At 35.6% G+C, this 13,267-nt stretch overlaps 1 protein-coding gene across 2 annotated transcripts in view; it reads right to left on the bottom strand.

The window, feature by feature from the left end:
- asap1a (ArfGAP with SH3 domain, ankyrin repeat and PH domain 1a) overlaps window positions 1-13,267 on the bottom strand; it is a 53,008-nt gene that overhangs the window by 14,661 nt on the left and 25,080 nt on the right. For both annotated transcript variants that reach the window (XM_059501710.1, XM_059501709.1), the window contains exons 4-12: window positions 12,277-12,349; window positions 7,598-7,743; window positions 7,349-7,423; window positions 4,178-4,227; window positions 3,892-4,021; window positions 2,668-2,753; window positions 2,123-2,198; window positions 1,694-1,780; window positions 624-724 (exon numbers count right to left, since the gene is read on the bottom strand). In XM_059501710.1, the coding sequence (XP_059357693.1) occupies window positions 624-724; window positions 1,694-1,780; window positions 2,123-2,198; window positions 2,668-2,753; window positions 3,892-4,021; window positions 4,178-4,227; window positions 7,349-7,423; window positions 7,598-7,743; window positions 12,277-12,349 (824 nt within the window). The remainder of the gene's footprint in view (window positions 1-623; window positions 725-1,693; window positions 1,781-2,122; window positions 2,199-2,667; window positions 2,754-3,891; window positions 4,022-4,177; window positions 4,228-7,348; window positions 7,424-7,597; window positions 7,744-12,276; window positions 12,350-13,267) is intronic.

Genomic DNA, 13,267 nt, shown 5'->3' with positions numbered 1-13,267 from the left:
GAATTGGAAAAAAAGCAAATGAATTCAAATTCCGTTTTGTCTCATGCAGTCTCCACCAGCACACGATCCTTCAGAAATCATTAATATGCTGATTCTCAAGACACATCTCATATTTGTACCAATGTTGAAAACATCATTAATGTAAAACTGTTAAAGCAGTGTGTTTTGTAACATTATCTGTCACCATTATTCAATTTGGTGTGTCCTTCCTGGATAAAAATATTAATTTCATAATGGACCAGACTGGGGAAAAAAATAATATAGAATAGTTGTACGTTAGATAACATCCTTTCTAACGAATGAACATAAATTTATTTAAATAACTATTTAAACATAACATTTGTGCCCCTGTTTCTTTAAAAACTTATTTAAGGAGAGTGCCAATGTTGCATCTATGGAAAAGTGTCTTGGTACCTGATGTTTGTACTGTATTTATTTGAACGGCTTGACACTATAAAGCCTGAGAAAGCAGTGCTCAGAAGCAATGTGCTAATGTTGAATCGATTCATTACAGTGTAGCCAATTCCATTAGGCACGATTAAGAGACAATTAAGTGGCACTACACAGAATATTTAAAAACAACAACAACATCAGACTACATTTCTGTCAAACTGTGAGCTCACCCATCACTCTTCTTAAACAGATAGCCCTTCTTCTCACTGCCAAACACCTTATTGCCCTGTAGCTGGTGCATACTGTAACCGCTCTGCTTGCTCTGAGAATCCTGCACGCCATCAAGAAACAAAAAAAAGCCATAATCGAATAAATAAAAAGTATGACATGATTATAGTTCGAGTGAAAACGTTTATTTCTTGAAGAAGAAAAAAATAGAGCGATCAAAAGTCTGAAACTACATTAAAAGTCTGGGATTTTTTTTTTCTTTTTTTTTTCATTAAAACTGAAAAGAACATTTTTTAATTTTGATGTAAAATGAAGGGGAAAATATAATGATTATCTAATTCTACATTATTAAATATAAAAAATGCAAAAACTAAAGGTTAAATTAAAAGCTTTTATAGCAGCGCTTTCAGACTTTCGAACACACATTATATCAAGAATAAAATCAAAAGGGAAAAAAGCAGTCTGGCAACATTAGATGTTAGTTTAATAAACTTACTCTCCTAGACTTCAGTTGGAAAGCAGTGAAAGAGAAAGAGGAATCAGAAATGCAGATGTCAGATTGTTATTATTGCAGTGTGCATAGAATAAAAATCAGAGCGAACCTTACATTATACAATATTCACAGCAGCGTTCGAGGATAATACAACGCAGAACATTGTTATTCAATTGAGTCCAGAGACGTCCGGTTCAAATGGACATCAACTCCAAACAAAACACATAAAAGATCAAACGCTGGGCTCTACAAAAGAGCTTGTGTTGTCACTGCCTGACCCTCGTGTCCATGTTTCCTCTCTCTCAGGAGAACCAACGTGTGCGCTTGCACACAAACACTGAAAACCTCCTTCACATGTCTCACAGAGGTGGCAAATGTCATGACATACTGGACATGAAAAGCAAATTCACATCCGGACTCATACCTTTAATGTCGAGTACACCATGTAAATCCAGTTCTACACAATGTTTCTGAAAGGAATTGGTACTATTCTGATAAATTACTCTGTGATCAGTAAATCAAAGACAAAAAGCATTTTGGATTAAAGGCAGAGGGTATATCCTCCGGTGATGTACCTACCTCTTTCTGGTCCAGTTGTAAAGACGATTTAATGAGGTCTCTTAGAGCTGTGAGCTGTTTTTTCTCTTCGTCCTGGGTCTGTTTTATCTGACAATACAAATGTAATGTGTTAAAATATAGGGCGAAATAAGCAATAAAACAAACATCTCATTTTAAGATGTTTCATAACAGTAAATGTTCTCTTGAGGAGGCATTGCTAGTGAACATTAAACATTTCGAAGGAACAGTTTGATTTGAGCTAAACATTTTCTGTCTGAATATGAGACAATATTTTACTCTCAGAGGCTCATATTAATAATGCTTGTCTCAAGAAAACATATTCAATATGATCCTAATGTTCTCACACGTAGAGCTGTATAATAACTGAACTAACAACATATGAACAGAAAACAGCAAAAACAATAATTATAAATTGAAAGGTTAACTAACATTATAGAGATCAGCTGCTAATTTCTCTATATACTGCTTCAACTTGTCAGCGGTTTTCAAGCCATCCTGGAAAAAACTAAGAGAAAACACAAGAAGAGCAAACGTGAGGCTGTATTTTTTCAACACTACATCAAATAATATTCAAAAGGTTTTTTTTTTTTTGCTTTTTTGTGAAAACAGAGATTTTTTTTTTTCATGAATCTTTGATGAATGGAAAGTTCAAAAGAACAGCATTTATTTAAAATAGAAGACTTTTATAACATTATAAATGGCTTCACTGTCATTTTGAGCTTTTTTCCTTGCCGTATAAAAGTATTAATTATATACATATATATATATATATATATAAAATTTATCACTGACCTTGAAACTTTGAACGTAGTGTTCATTTAATAACTGTGTACAATTTCAAACTCTTCAAAAGGTACTATATCTCCACTTCACACCATTAATACGGACATCTTAACTAATCTAGGAGACAATTCTTAGGAATTACAGTAACAGTGCACATCTAATACGAGGAAACAGGATTCTGGGACACTCACTTGCACTGTGCATGATAATACTTGATGAGATTCTGGAGGAGATCCACTCCCTTCTTGGTCTTAATCTCGTTCACTTTGATCAGGTACTGTTGGGAACCATGGACAATAAAGCACAGAGACACTGGTGTGTTAACAGGAAAATACACCAACACTGCACACTTCTAAACACACACGCATGCTTTGAAGTGGTTAAAGTGGCTCAGCAATAGGAATTGTGTTTAAATGCCCCACCCTACCACATCTGGTATAAAACAGATATATAAAACAGAGGGTACCACTTTAGCCTGCCTCAGCTGTTATTTTAATTTTCACATCATCCTTGATTCTGATTGGCTCTGAGGAGTGCAATATTCTAGTGACATCAGAACTCCAATGGTTTTACTGTTTGTATCACTCTGCTTGCAGTTAGTAATATTATTATTAGCAGTAGTATTTGTATTAGTATTATTAGTATTGCAGTTAGTTGTATTATACGTTTATCTGTCTATTGTTTTGATCATGAAATCCAATTCTATTAAAATCTGTTTTATTTATTAATTGAGCCTTGGAACTGTTTTTGTTTAATTTGATGATTAAATGTTTTGCACTTCATATTTAAGCATTAAATTGTTGCTTATCATTTTTTGTTTGGATCTTAAAATTCAATTCTCTACTCCAGACCTGATCACCAGATAAATTAATCTTAGATATATATATATATGTGCGTGTGTGTGTGTGTGTTTGTGTGTCTGTGTATACAATATGTATAAAAACAACATTAAAACAATAAAATTATTTAAAATTATTATTAAATAAACAATAAAATTATGTTTAAACATAAAGCTGATCTGATATCCTGGTATGTCTATACTCAAGCATATTCTGCACCTGAATCCAAATCCAAATCCAAAGCCCACTGTTGCTAGACTCATGAATATTAATCAGGTTATGTGAATGGATGGTTCAGCATTGTTACCTAGCAACGTCAGAATGGCCTAATTAATATTCATGAGCTAAGACACTGCCAAGCCATGAAGTCTCAAGCAGCCGCTTCAAAGCTTGCGCCAGAGCTGCTGAGTGAAACACGAATGCATCTGAAAATCTCTTGGCCTTTCACAATACCTCAAGTCAGAGAAGACGTCACGGCAGAATAGAGCAAGAAACAAAACTACCATCAAGCTAACTTCTCTTGGTGAAACAAGAAGTAAAGAGACAGAAAGTTTCCATTTTCAGAAGCCCACACACCTCACACATCTGCAGTTGAAAGATCCTGCGTTCCTTCTCCATCTCCTCTGCGATCTCTGCGCCGGTGATCTCTGTACGGATCATGCCGTGCTGCTTGGCATGTTCCCTCTTCTCCTTCTCAATCTTTGTGCTACAACAAGAAGGCAAGAAACAGAAGATGACTATGATGATGATGATATATTTTTGTTTGAGCATAGCCATAAAACAGCTGTTTATCAAAAAATTACATTAAACAACATTTTATATACATGACAAAAGAACATAAACACACAATAATGCTACTTACAACTTGGTCTCATAGTCTTTCCAGGCCTTGTCGAAAGGCTTTTTGAGATCCTGTGTTGGGGAAATAGTGCAGGAAGCTATTAGGTTTACTGTGCAGAGTTATAGACCATTTTTCACAGTTATTAAACTGAACACATTATTATACAATATAAAGCGCCAAAGAAATCAAGAGATTTGATCACTACTTTGAAACTCACTGCGCTGATGTACAGTAGTGACTGATATGGACTGTGGTAATGCAATTGCTTTATCAGATTTTCCCACTCTCAGGAACCTATTCTCTGGAGTTAATGACGTTATTCACTTTGCTATTGCCCAAATGTTCATCTGCTCAAATAATAATTGATCATGAAACATACGCTGATGTTTTGGAGTGTGTTACTTTACCTGAGGTGTATCAGCTTGCTGGCTCCTTAGAAAGGGCATGAGCATAAATTTGCTTAAAGCATGAATATATTCATACTGCTGAAGCAGAATCCACAAGCTCACAGCAGTTTTTGCTTCTGAATACATATAAATCAGAGCGTGAAAAGATGTGACAGGTCTCCCTCGGTGCTGTTCTACACTTTTATGTAGTTTTTCATTCCTATTTTTAAGAGTTCCCATTTATTATGTTGTTTTGCATATCAAATAAAGCTTGAAGCTGAAGTAGGAATGCACACAAAATTTGGATTTAAAAACAATTATATATATATATATATATATATATATATATATATATATATATATACAGTACAGACCAAAAGTTTGGAAACATTACTATTTTTAATGTTTTTGAAAGAAGTTTCTTCTGTTCATCAAGCCTGCATTTATTTGATCAATAATACAGAAAAAACAGTAATATTGTGAAATATTATTACAACTTAAAATAATAGTTTTCTATTTGAATACACTTTAACAAAATAATTTATTCCTGTGATGCAAAGCTGAATTTTCAGCATCATTACTCCAGCCTTCAGTGTCACATGTAACATCCAGTCTATCACATGATCATTTAGAAATCATTCTAATATTCTGATTTATTATGAGTGTTGGAAACAGTTCTGCTGTCTAATATATTTGATGAATAAAAGGTTAAAAAGAACTGAATTTATTCAAAATAAAAAAAAAATTCTAATAATATATTTTCTTTACTATCACTTTTTATAAATTTAGCACATCCTTGCTGAATAAAAGTATTGATTTTATTTAAAAAAAAGAAAGAAAAAGAAATTACTGACCCCAAATTACTGACCAGTAGTGTATTTTGTTATTACAAAATATTTATATTTTAAAAACATAGCTTCTTTTTTTTTTTTTTTTTACTTTTTATTCATCAAAGTATCCTAAAAAAGTATCACATGTTCTGAAAAAATATTAAGCAGCAGAACTGTTTCCAACTTTGATAATGAATCATCATATTAGAATGATTTCTAAAGGATCATGCGATAATGATCCTAAAAATTCAGCTTTGCATCACAGAAATAAATAATAATTTACAGTATAATAAATTTAAAAACAATTATTTTAAGTTGTAATAATATTTCACAATATTACATTTTTTCTGTATTTTTGATCAAATAAATGCAGGCTTGATGAGCAGAAGAAACTTCTTTCAAAAACATTAAAAATAGTAATGACACACCTTCTCATTCAAAGAGTCTTCTTTATTTCATGACTATGAAAATTGTAGAGTGACACTGAAGGCATCAAGGGCTATTTGACCCAGAAGGAGAGTGATGGGGTGCTGCGCCAGATGACCTGGCCTCCACAGTCACCGGACCTGAACCCAATCGAGATGGTTTAGGGGTGAGCTGGACCGTAGACAGAAGGCAAAAGGGCCAACAACTGCTAAGCATCTCTCGGGGAACTCCTTCAAGACTGTTGGAAGACCATTTCAGGTGACTACCTCTTGAAGCTCATCAAGAGAATGCCAAGAGTGTGCAAAGCAGTAATCAAAGCAAAAGGTGGCTACTTTGAAGAACCTACAATATGACATATTTTCAGTTGTTTCACACTTTTTTGTTATGTATATAAATCCACATGTGTTAATTCATAGTTTTGATGCCTTCAGTGTGAATCTACAATTTTCATAGTCATGAAAATAAAGAAAACTCTTTGAATGAGAAGGTGTGTCCAAACTATGTATATGTGTATATATATATATATATATATATATATATATATATATATATGTATACACATATATATATATATATATGTATATGTATATGTATATATATATATATATATATATATATACACACACACACACACACACATATCATTCAGTATATCCACTATACTGTGCTCTCCAGTAATTCTAATGCAACTGAATAAAAAAGCTGTCTTGTGTTTTGGTGTTTTGTCTTGATTTCTTAATAGAATTTAAGAGTCTCTGAGTGAGTCCTGGTTACACATAAAGGAGCACTGGAGTAGGTGCTTTTAATGGTTTATAAGGCATCTGTTCCAGTGCAGGAAAGATTTTAGAAAGAGCTGATAATGTTCTCCAGGGATGGCACTTATGCCCTTCAACTGCCTCTGCCTCTTGTCAATAAAGGCTTTAGAGAACGCTTTCGTTTCCGCTGAGTAAGAGGGGGAAAGAAAGAGAGAGACAAAGTATGAGCGAGATAAGAGAGTGAGAGAAAAAGAATGGGGGCTGGTAGGTATGTATCCTAGGTCTACTGAGCAAAAAAAGTGAAGCCTCATCACTTCCACTCAGCTGAAATTCAGCTGATGCTGCAGAGGCTCTTAGCCTGGGTCATGCTAATGTGAAAACAATCAGACAGCCTTTCCAAAACCGCTCAGTGTGAGACGGCCCTAGACTTAGTGTAAGTCATTTTCACAATCACTACATGTTTGCCTTCAAGCCTGAGACATCAACAAGCAGCTGACAGGAGTGGTCAGTCTGACGCCTGAGCTCTTTACCCAGGTCAACCAGTAAACATTCCAAACCGACTGAGTCAAAGGGCCTTAAACACTCCCACACACTTTACTAGCGCTAAAAGTGGCCATTCCTTCAGCACTGTTTCATAGAGGACAGTGGCGTGAAGAACCCTGTAATTTAACTCCAACCAGATTTACAGAGTGCGTTTTTTGGTTCAAAGGGATTCATTTAAGGCGGGTATGGAGCAGTAAATCAGAGGGGGCCTTTCCAATTAGTTTAGTCCAGAGACAGCAATGTAAATCTTACCCCCTTCACTCCCTTTAGATCTCCTTTGAGCAGAGAGTCCAGGGTGAAGATGACATTGTGGCTGAGACTCTGGAGCTGAGGAGAAGAATCAGACGAGAAATCATACAGCTTGTGATCAGAAAACTTTACAATAAATAAAATAAATAATAAAAATGTTAAAAAATAATAAAATATAATAAAATAAAATATGAAGACTAAGAAAATAAGATAGGAATAAAAAAATAAAAAAAAATTCCACTTTCCCTTTACCAGGTTCTTGAGGAGAGCGGCCAGTTCCTTGATAAGGCCAGAGAACTTGATGAAGGCTGTTCCCAGATCAGAGTTATCTCGGCTGATGAAGTTACTGCCAAACTTGTCCAGTGCCTGTCCGTAAATCTCTTCATTCTGCACATGCTCTGTAGAGAACAAGAACAAGCCATCCATGTTATTTTAGCATTGGAATCTATTTTATTTAAAGATGAAGTGTGTAATTTCTGTACCACTAGAATTACCAACGGAATTGCAAAATAAAAACTATAACACAATAATGTTTTCAAACACATTGCCTGAACACTCCATCAATCCCACAGCAGATATTTTAACAGTGTCCTTACTACCTTTCTGGGCCTTGAACATGGTAGTGGTGTTGCTGTCTATGGAGGGTCAGAGAGCTCTCGGATTTCATCAAAAATATCTTAATTTAAGTTATGAAGATGAACAAAGGTCTTATGCGTTTTGGAATAACATGAGGGTGAGAAATTAATGACAGAATTTACATTTTTGGGTGAGCTAACCCTTAAACTGGTGTGTGTGAATTGAGGCGGCGCTGCGCAGATCAATCGCTGTATGACATCAAAGTACCGCAAGAGTGATTCAAAAGCTTACGGAGCTATTTGCTCTCTAATCGCTCTCATGGTACACTGATGTCATACAGCAATCGGTCTACTCTGCACCGCTTCAAGTTGAACACACCTATTTAAATATCATAATGTGAAGGAAGAAAAGAGAATTCCACAATTCCCTGTACATTTGTCAACTAGGACAGGTTCTGTGTAAATCTCAGCCCACAGGATGTAAACTAAACCAATAATAGCCCTTCCAATACAAACATGCACCTCACTGGGCACAGACAGAGAGTGATCAAGATCATCATGACCCACAGGAAAATAATGTAGGTTCCCATTAACAATTTGTCCATACCAAAAAAAAACCCAGAAACAGTCTTTTGTTTGATAAAGAACATGAAAAGAAGTTCTAACGATAGCATCTTTAAAGCTGTAGAAGTTTAGGCTCTCCATATATAAGGAAGCAGTATTGACAACACCAGCATCTGGGACTGATTCATCATCTTCCCATAGTTCCACACTGGGACCCCAACCCATGACAGAGTGACATTATTAGGTCATTTGTGTTGTTGGGTGGAGATAAGACATCTGGTTCCCCTGAAGTAGGGGACTGTCACTTTCTTTAAACGAGCTGGGAAGGTTTGCTGCAGCTTTTTTTGGATTCAGAGGAACCTAAGGGAACCTTAGAGGTGCTCATTTAAATTAATGTGTAAACTCTCCACAAACAACAAACAAACAAATAAACAAAAATTTTTAATCGGTTTGTCCTAGCTAAAGGGACCCTATACAAGGATCCTAAGGGGATGGTCTGAAATTAATCATAAAGAGGGTGAGATGAGTCAGATATAATGTCATGCACTTTCTTTATCACCTGAATGTCAAACAAATCTGACAACCCAGGCAATTTCACGCCCAGTACTTTACTGCAGTTATTTACAACCTTTGATAGACACTCCTTTAGTTTGACCTTTAAAGAGGCAAACCAACAAATCAATGAAAAAGTTCAAATTGATTCAACATATGCCTTATAAAAAGCAGTCATCACTGTCTTATCAATTATAAATTTAGCTAATTTCCGCAGACAATAAAGACAATAAAATACAATTATTATTATATTATTTTGATTTATATAGAACCTTTTATATATACATTACACAAAATAAACACTACTACTATTTATTATTAATATGAATTTCATTTATAGATTGTATTCAAATTTCATAAATTATAAATATAAATTATAAAATATATTACTACTACAAATATATTTGTTATTATTATTTGCATAGCATCTTGCATTAATTACATACAAACAGTTTTACATTAAGTAAACATTAATTACAGTTACATACATTAAATACTAATACTAATATAAGCCACTAGATAAAAAAATTATCAAATCATTGCAAACATAAATTTTGTTAACTGTTGAGATTTTTGAAGATAAGTAGATTGTGCATGTCACAGACAGATTAAAAGATCGCAGACAGATCTAAACAAGACTGTAAGCAAAGTGACATAAGCAGACCTCTGCAATTCAACAGAGAATAAAAGCCCCATGCCAAGTGTCAAGAGCTCAGGTATTAATCATCAGGAGCCGATTAGAGTGCTTACTATACTGTCACATCTGATTAAACAGGATTGTGACTCAGAGGCCACCTGCAATGCACACAGCAGAGAGTCGATAACACAGCAGGAGCCGGTTTACATCCTCAGCCTGCCGCCCACAGTAACACCCTGCATTTAAAGAGTTAGTTCACCTGAGAATGGAAATTCGTCCATCTTCTACTCACCCTCGAAGCATTCTAGGTTTATGTGACTTTCTTCTTTCAGAATAATCCAATCGGACTTATATTAAAAATTGTGTTTCCTCTTCCAAGCCTTTCAATGGGGGTAAGCAGGTGTTTGTTGTCAACAGTTCAGAAGAAAGAAAAAAAAAAGAAAGTCACATACACCTAGGATGCTTCGAAGGTGAGTAGAAGATGGATGAATTTTCATTCTCGGGTGAACTAACCCTTTAATAGCATAACATGAGATGCTCCACACTTCAGGAAGACAAGTGAGCAGAGTGATGTGCATCATGAGCTGCAACATTCAGCTGGAGCTGGAGTGATTTCATTCACAAACCGAAAAGGTGACAATCTGCTGGCATTTGCTGAATCATGATTGTGATGTCTCTGCATTGCTGAAGAGGTGCAGAGGCCGAGTGCTCTCTAAGGGATACTGAGGTCAGAGAGAGGTCAGCCAATCAATCTGATCAAGCACCTCAGCTCACAAGAGGAAGTCTTACATATCACATCACTTAAAACCACCACATGGAGATCTGATGCTCTGTCACCTTCTTTAAATGACCAGCTGGACCCAGAGGAACAACCTAAGGGAATCTCGAAGCATTAATAAAAGTCCTCCCTGCAAACCATTAATGAACCAAAAGAAGTGTTTCTTTTTTCTGACCAGTTTTAAATCTCTCCCAAATGCATGAACTTCCACTCAAAAGATTTGACAGACATACATATTTTGTATTACTTAAAATAATGCAAAAGCAAGTACAACTGTTGTGTAAAACAGTGCTCCTTCTTAAGTTTTTTTTTTTTTGATGTCAAATCGATTAATCACAATTAATCACATCCAAAATAAAAGTTTGTGTTTACATTGTGTATTACGTATATGTATATATAAACATACACACATACATGTACATTTAAGAAATATATGTGATATACATGTATGTGTGTGTATTTATATATACACAAACTTTTATTTTGGTTGCAATTAATCGCGATTAATAAATTTGACAGCATTATTTAGATTTTTAATTTTGAAATATATTGTGAAGCACTTTGAGACTTTGAGCTTCATTTTTATTATGAAAGGTGTTATAATAATACAATCATTATTAATAATCCTATTTTACTATTATTATTATTATTATCAGTTGTAGTAGTAGTAGTATTGCTGCTATTAATGATAATAATAATATTATCATTAATAGCAGCAATACTACTACTACAACTGATAATAATAATCATCGTAATCATAATTTCTGGAATTTCTTATAAATTTCTTGACTGGAAGCCCTGTATAATTAGGCTGTTTTCGATCCCATCAAATGCAGTTCTTAATAACCCTGTGATTTTAATAAACTCATAACAAGCTAACTGATCAAACAGCACAAGAGCCAAAGACATCTTCGCAACACATGCATATAACGAAACGAGCTGCAAATCATCACAACACATACATATAACGAAACGAGCTGCAAATCATCACAACACATGCAAATTGCAGAGCGTTTCGTTATATGCATGTGTTGTGATGATTTGCAACACTTGTGTTGTCAAACTGATGAAGACGTTTTCTTCATTTGCTGGTGTTTTTTTCAATTTGCATGTGTTTTCTTAAGTTGCAGCGTGTTGAGCTCTCTCGGCCACCGTACTTTTTATACTTTTATAGTCTAGTCGTCCATTGTGATTTATCTCTAGGTCACACAGCAGCAGAACTCATTCATCTGTCCTGTTTTTGAGTCCTAAATATACTTTCATCCACACACTGTTTGGTACTCAGTCTCCAGCCCTGATCCCAACTTTGCAAATGTCAATGTCTTTGTCAATTTTCGATCCACAAGAGATGACTGTAAATATTAGGCATTATGAGACCTTTATTAAACAGGCACCGATATTTGGCATCCGGACTGTGTGCTTGGCCAATAGGAGAGAAATGACATTGAAGAGTTACAAGCTGACTGCCCTACAAGGGCAAAGAAGGGACTGGATGAGCCAAAAACCACTCATGAGATGGTCTGGAGGATTTCCTGACCTTTCATGCTGATTTACCCTTGAGGGCATGTAAGCATTCGAGTTTCCCTAGAAGGAATGGGGGAAGAGACGGTAGCAAAGGAGCCTGGGAAAAGCAAGCAGTATGACTCTCTTCAGGATTGTCAGTTAGAATGGCACTTCACCAGGTATTTGTCAATTAAACAAGTTGAAAGTCACTTTGACCTTTTTTACAGCTATGCATCGTATCGAAGAGTAACTTTCTCTGAAAATTTTGAATCATATTTGAATATTTCCAGAAGTACTGTTGAAGAGCTGGGTCAAAACTCACCTTGACCCGAGTTGTAGATTGCTTTGACGGATTTCTTGACCTTTTGTAAAGCTGTTCGGTCCTGGTCCAAAGCCTGGAGAGGCAGACAAAAAGAGAAGAGGATGGTTATAAAACAGCTAAAAAAGGTCTGTGATTCATTTATGATTAATTATCGTAGAATTCCAGAAGAACTGCATCACTGGCCACACCTCGAGGGGCAAATCCAAACACTGGGAATCTGGAGGCATTTCCAATGCTCATATGGGCCAACAGGTGGAGAAAATATCAGATATATTCCCTGGAAGACCAAAATTACGACTAGAAAAGCAGCTTTTGAACTTTGTGAACTGCAATATTTATATATTTATTACAAGCAAGTCTGCCGACTAATAAATGAAATCAAAATTGGGCAAGATCTCCTCAGAAAAGACAGAAACTTAACATACTAGTGACAGACCCTTGACACACAGTTTCCTAGCAACCGCGGCAGCACGAGGAAGGGGAGAACCCCTCGACCCCGCTTCACGGTCTTTAGGTGGATATCATTTTAAAAATCAAAACCGCTGTGAAACTGAAAGCGTGGCAAACAGAACATGCTCCTGAGGGTCTCAGCTCATGGAAATCTCTTCAAATATTCTGATGAATGACAGTAAACAACAGGGTGTCAACGAATCCTGTTTCCTCCGAGCAGCCCACTGATCTTTAAAAGAAAGAAACCTTGTATGAATAGCTAGGAAACATGTAAACTCTTTGCTTTACTCGTATACACGCTTTGAACGTGTGTCCTGGCTGATGCCCTCCTCCCTCCTTGATTCTATCAGATGTGTGTTTCTCAGGATGAAAGGGAAATTATGCAAGTGTATAGGCAATATAATATAGGCAAGCTGCCTCAGAACAAAAAAAAAGAAGAAGTATTTTGTGAATTGAATTTGTAATGCATCACAATGCATTCATGTGCTCTGTTTCAGCTGGTGGCTAACAGATGTGTGTCCTAACAGCCACAGCTGTTACA

Source organism: Carassius carassius, chromosome 20 (genome assembly GCF_963082965.1).
Source record: "Carassius carassius chromosome 20, fCarCar2.1, whole genome shotgun sequence".
NCBI classification, from domain to species: Eukaryota; Metazoa; Chordata; class Actinopteri; order Cypriniformes; family Cyprinidae; genus Carassius; species Carassius carassius.
Note: the sequence above shows the minus strand (reverse complement) of the source record. Positions and strands in the feature narration are given on the sequence as shown.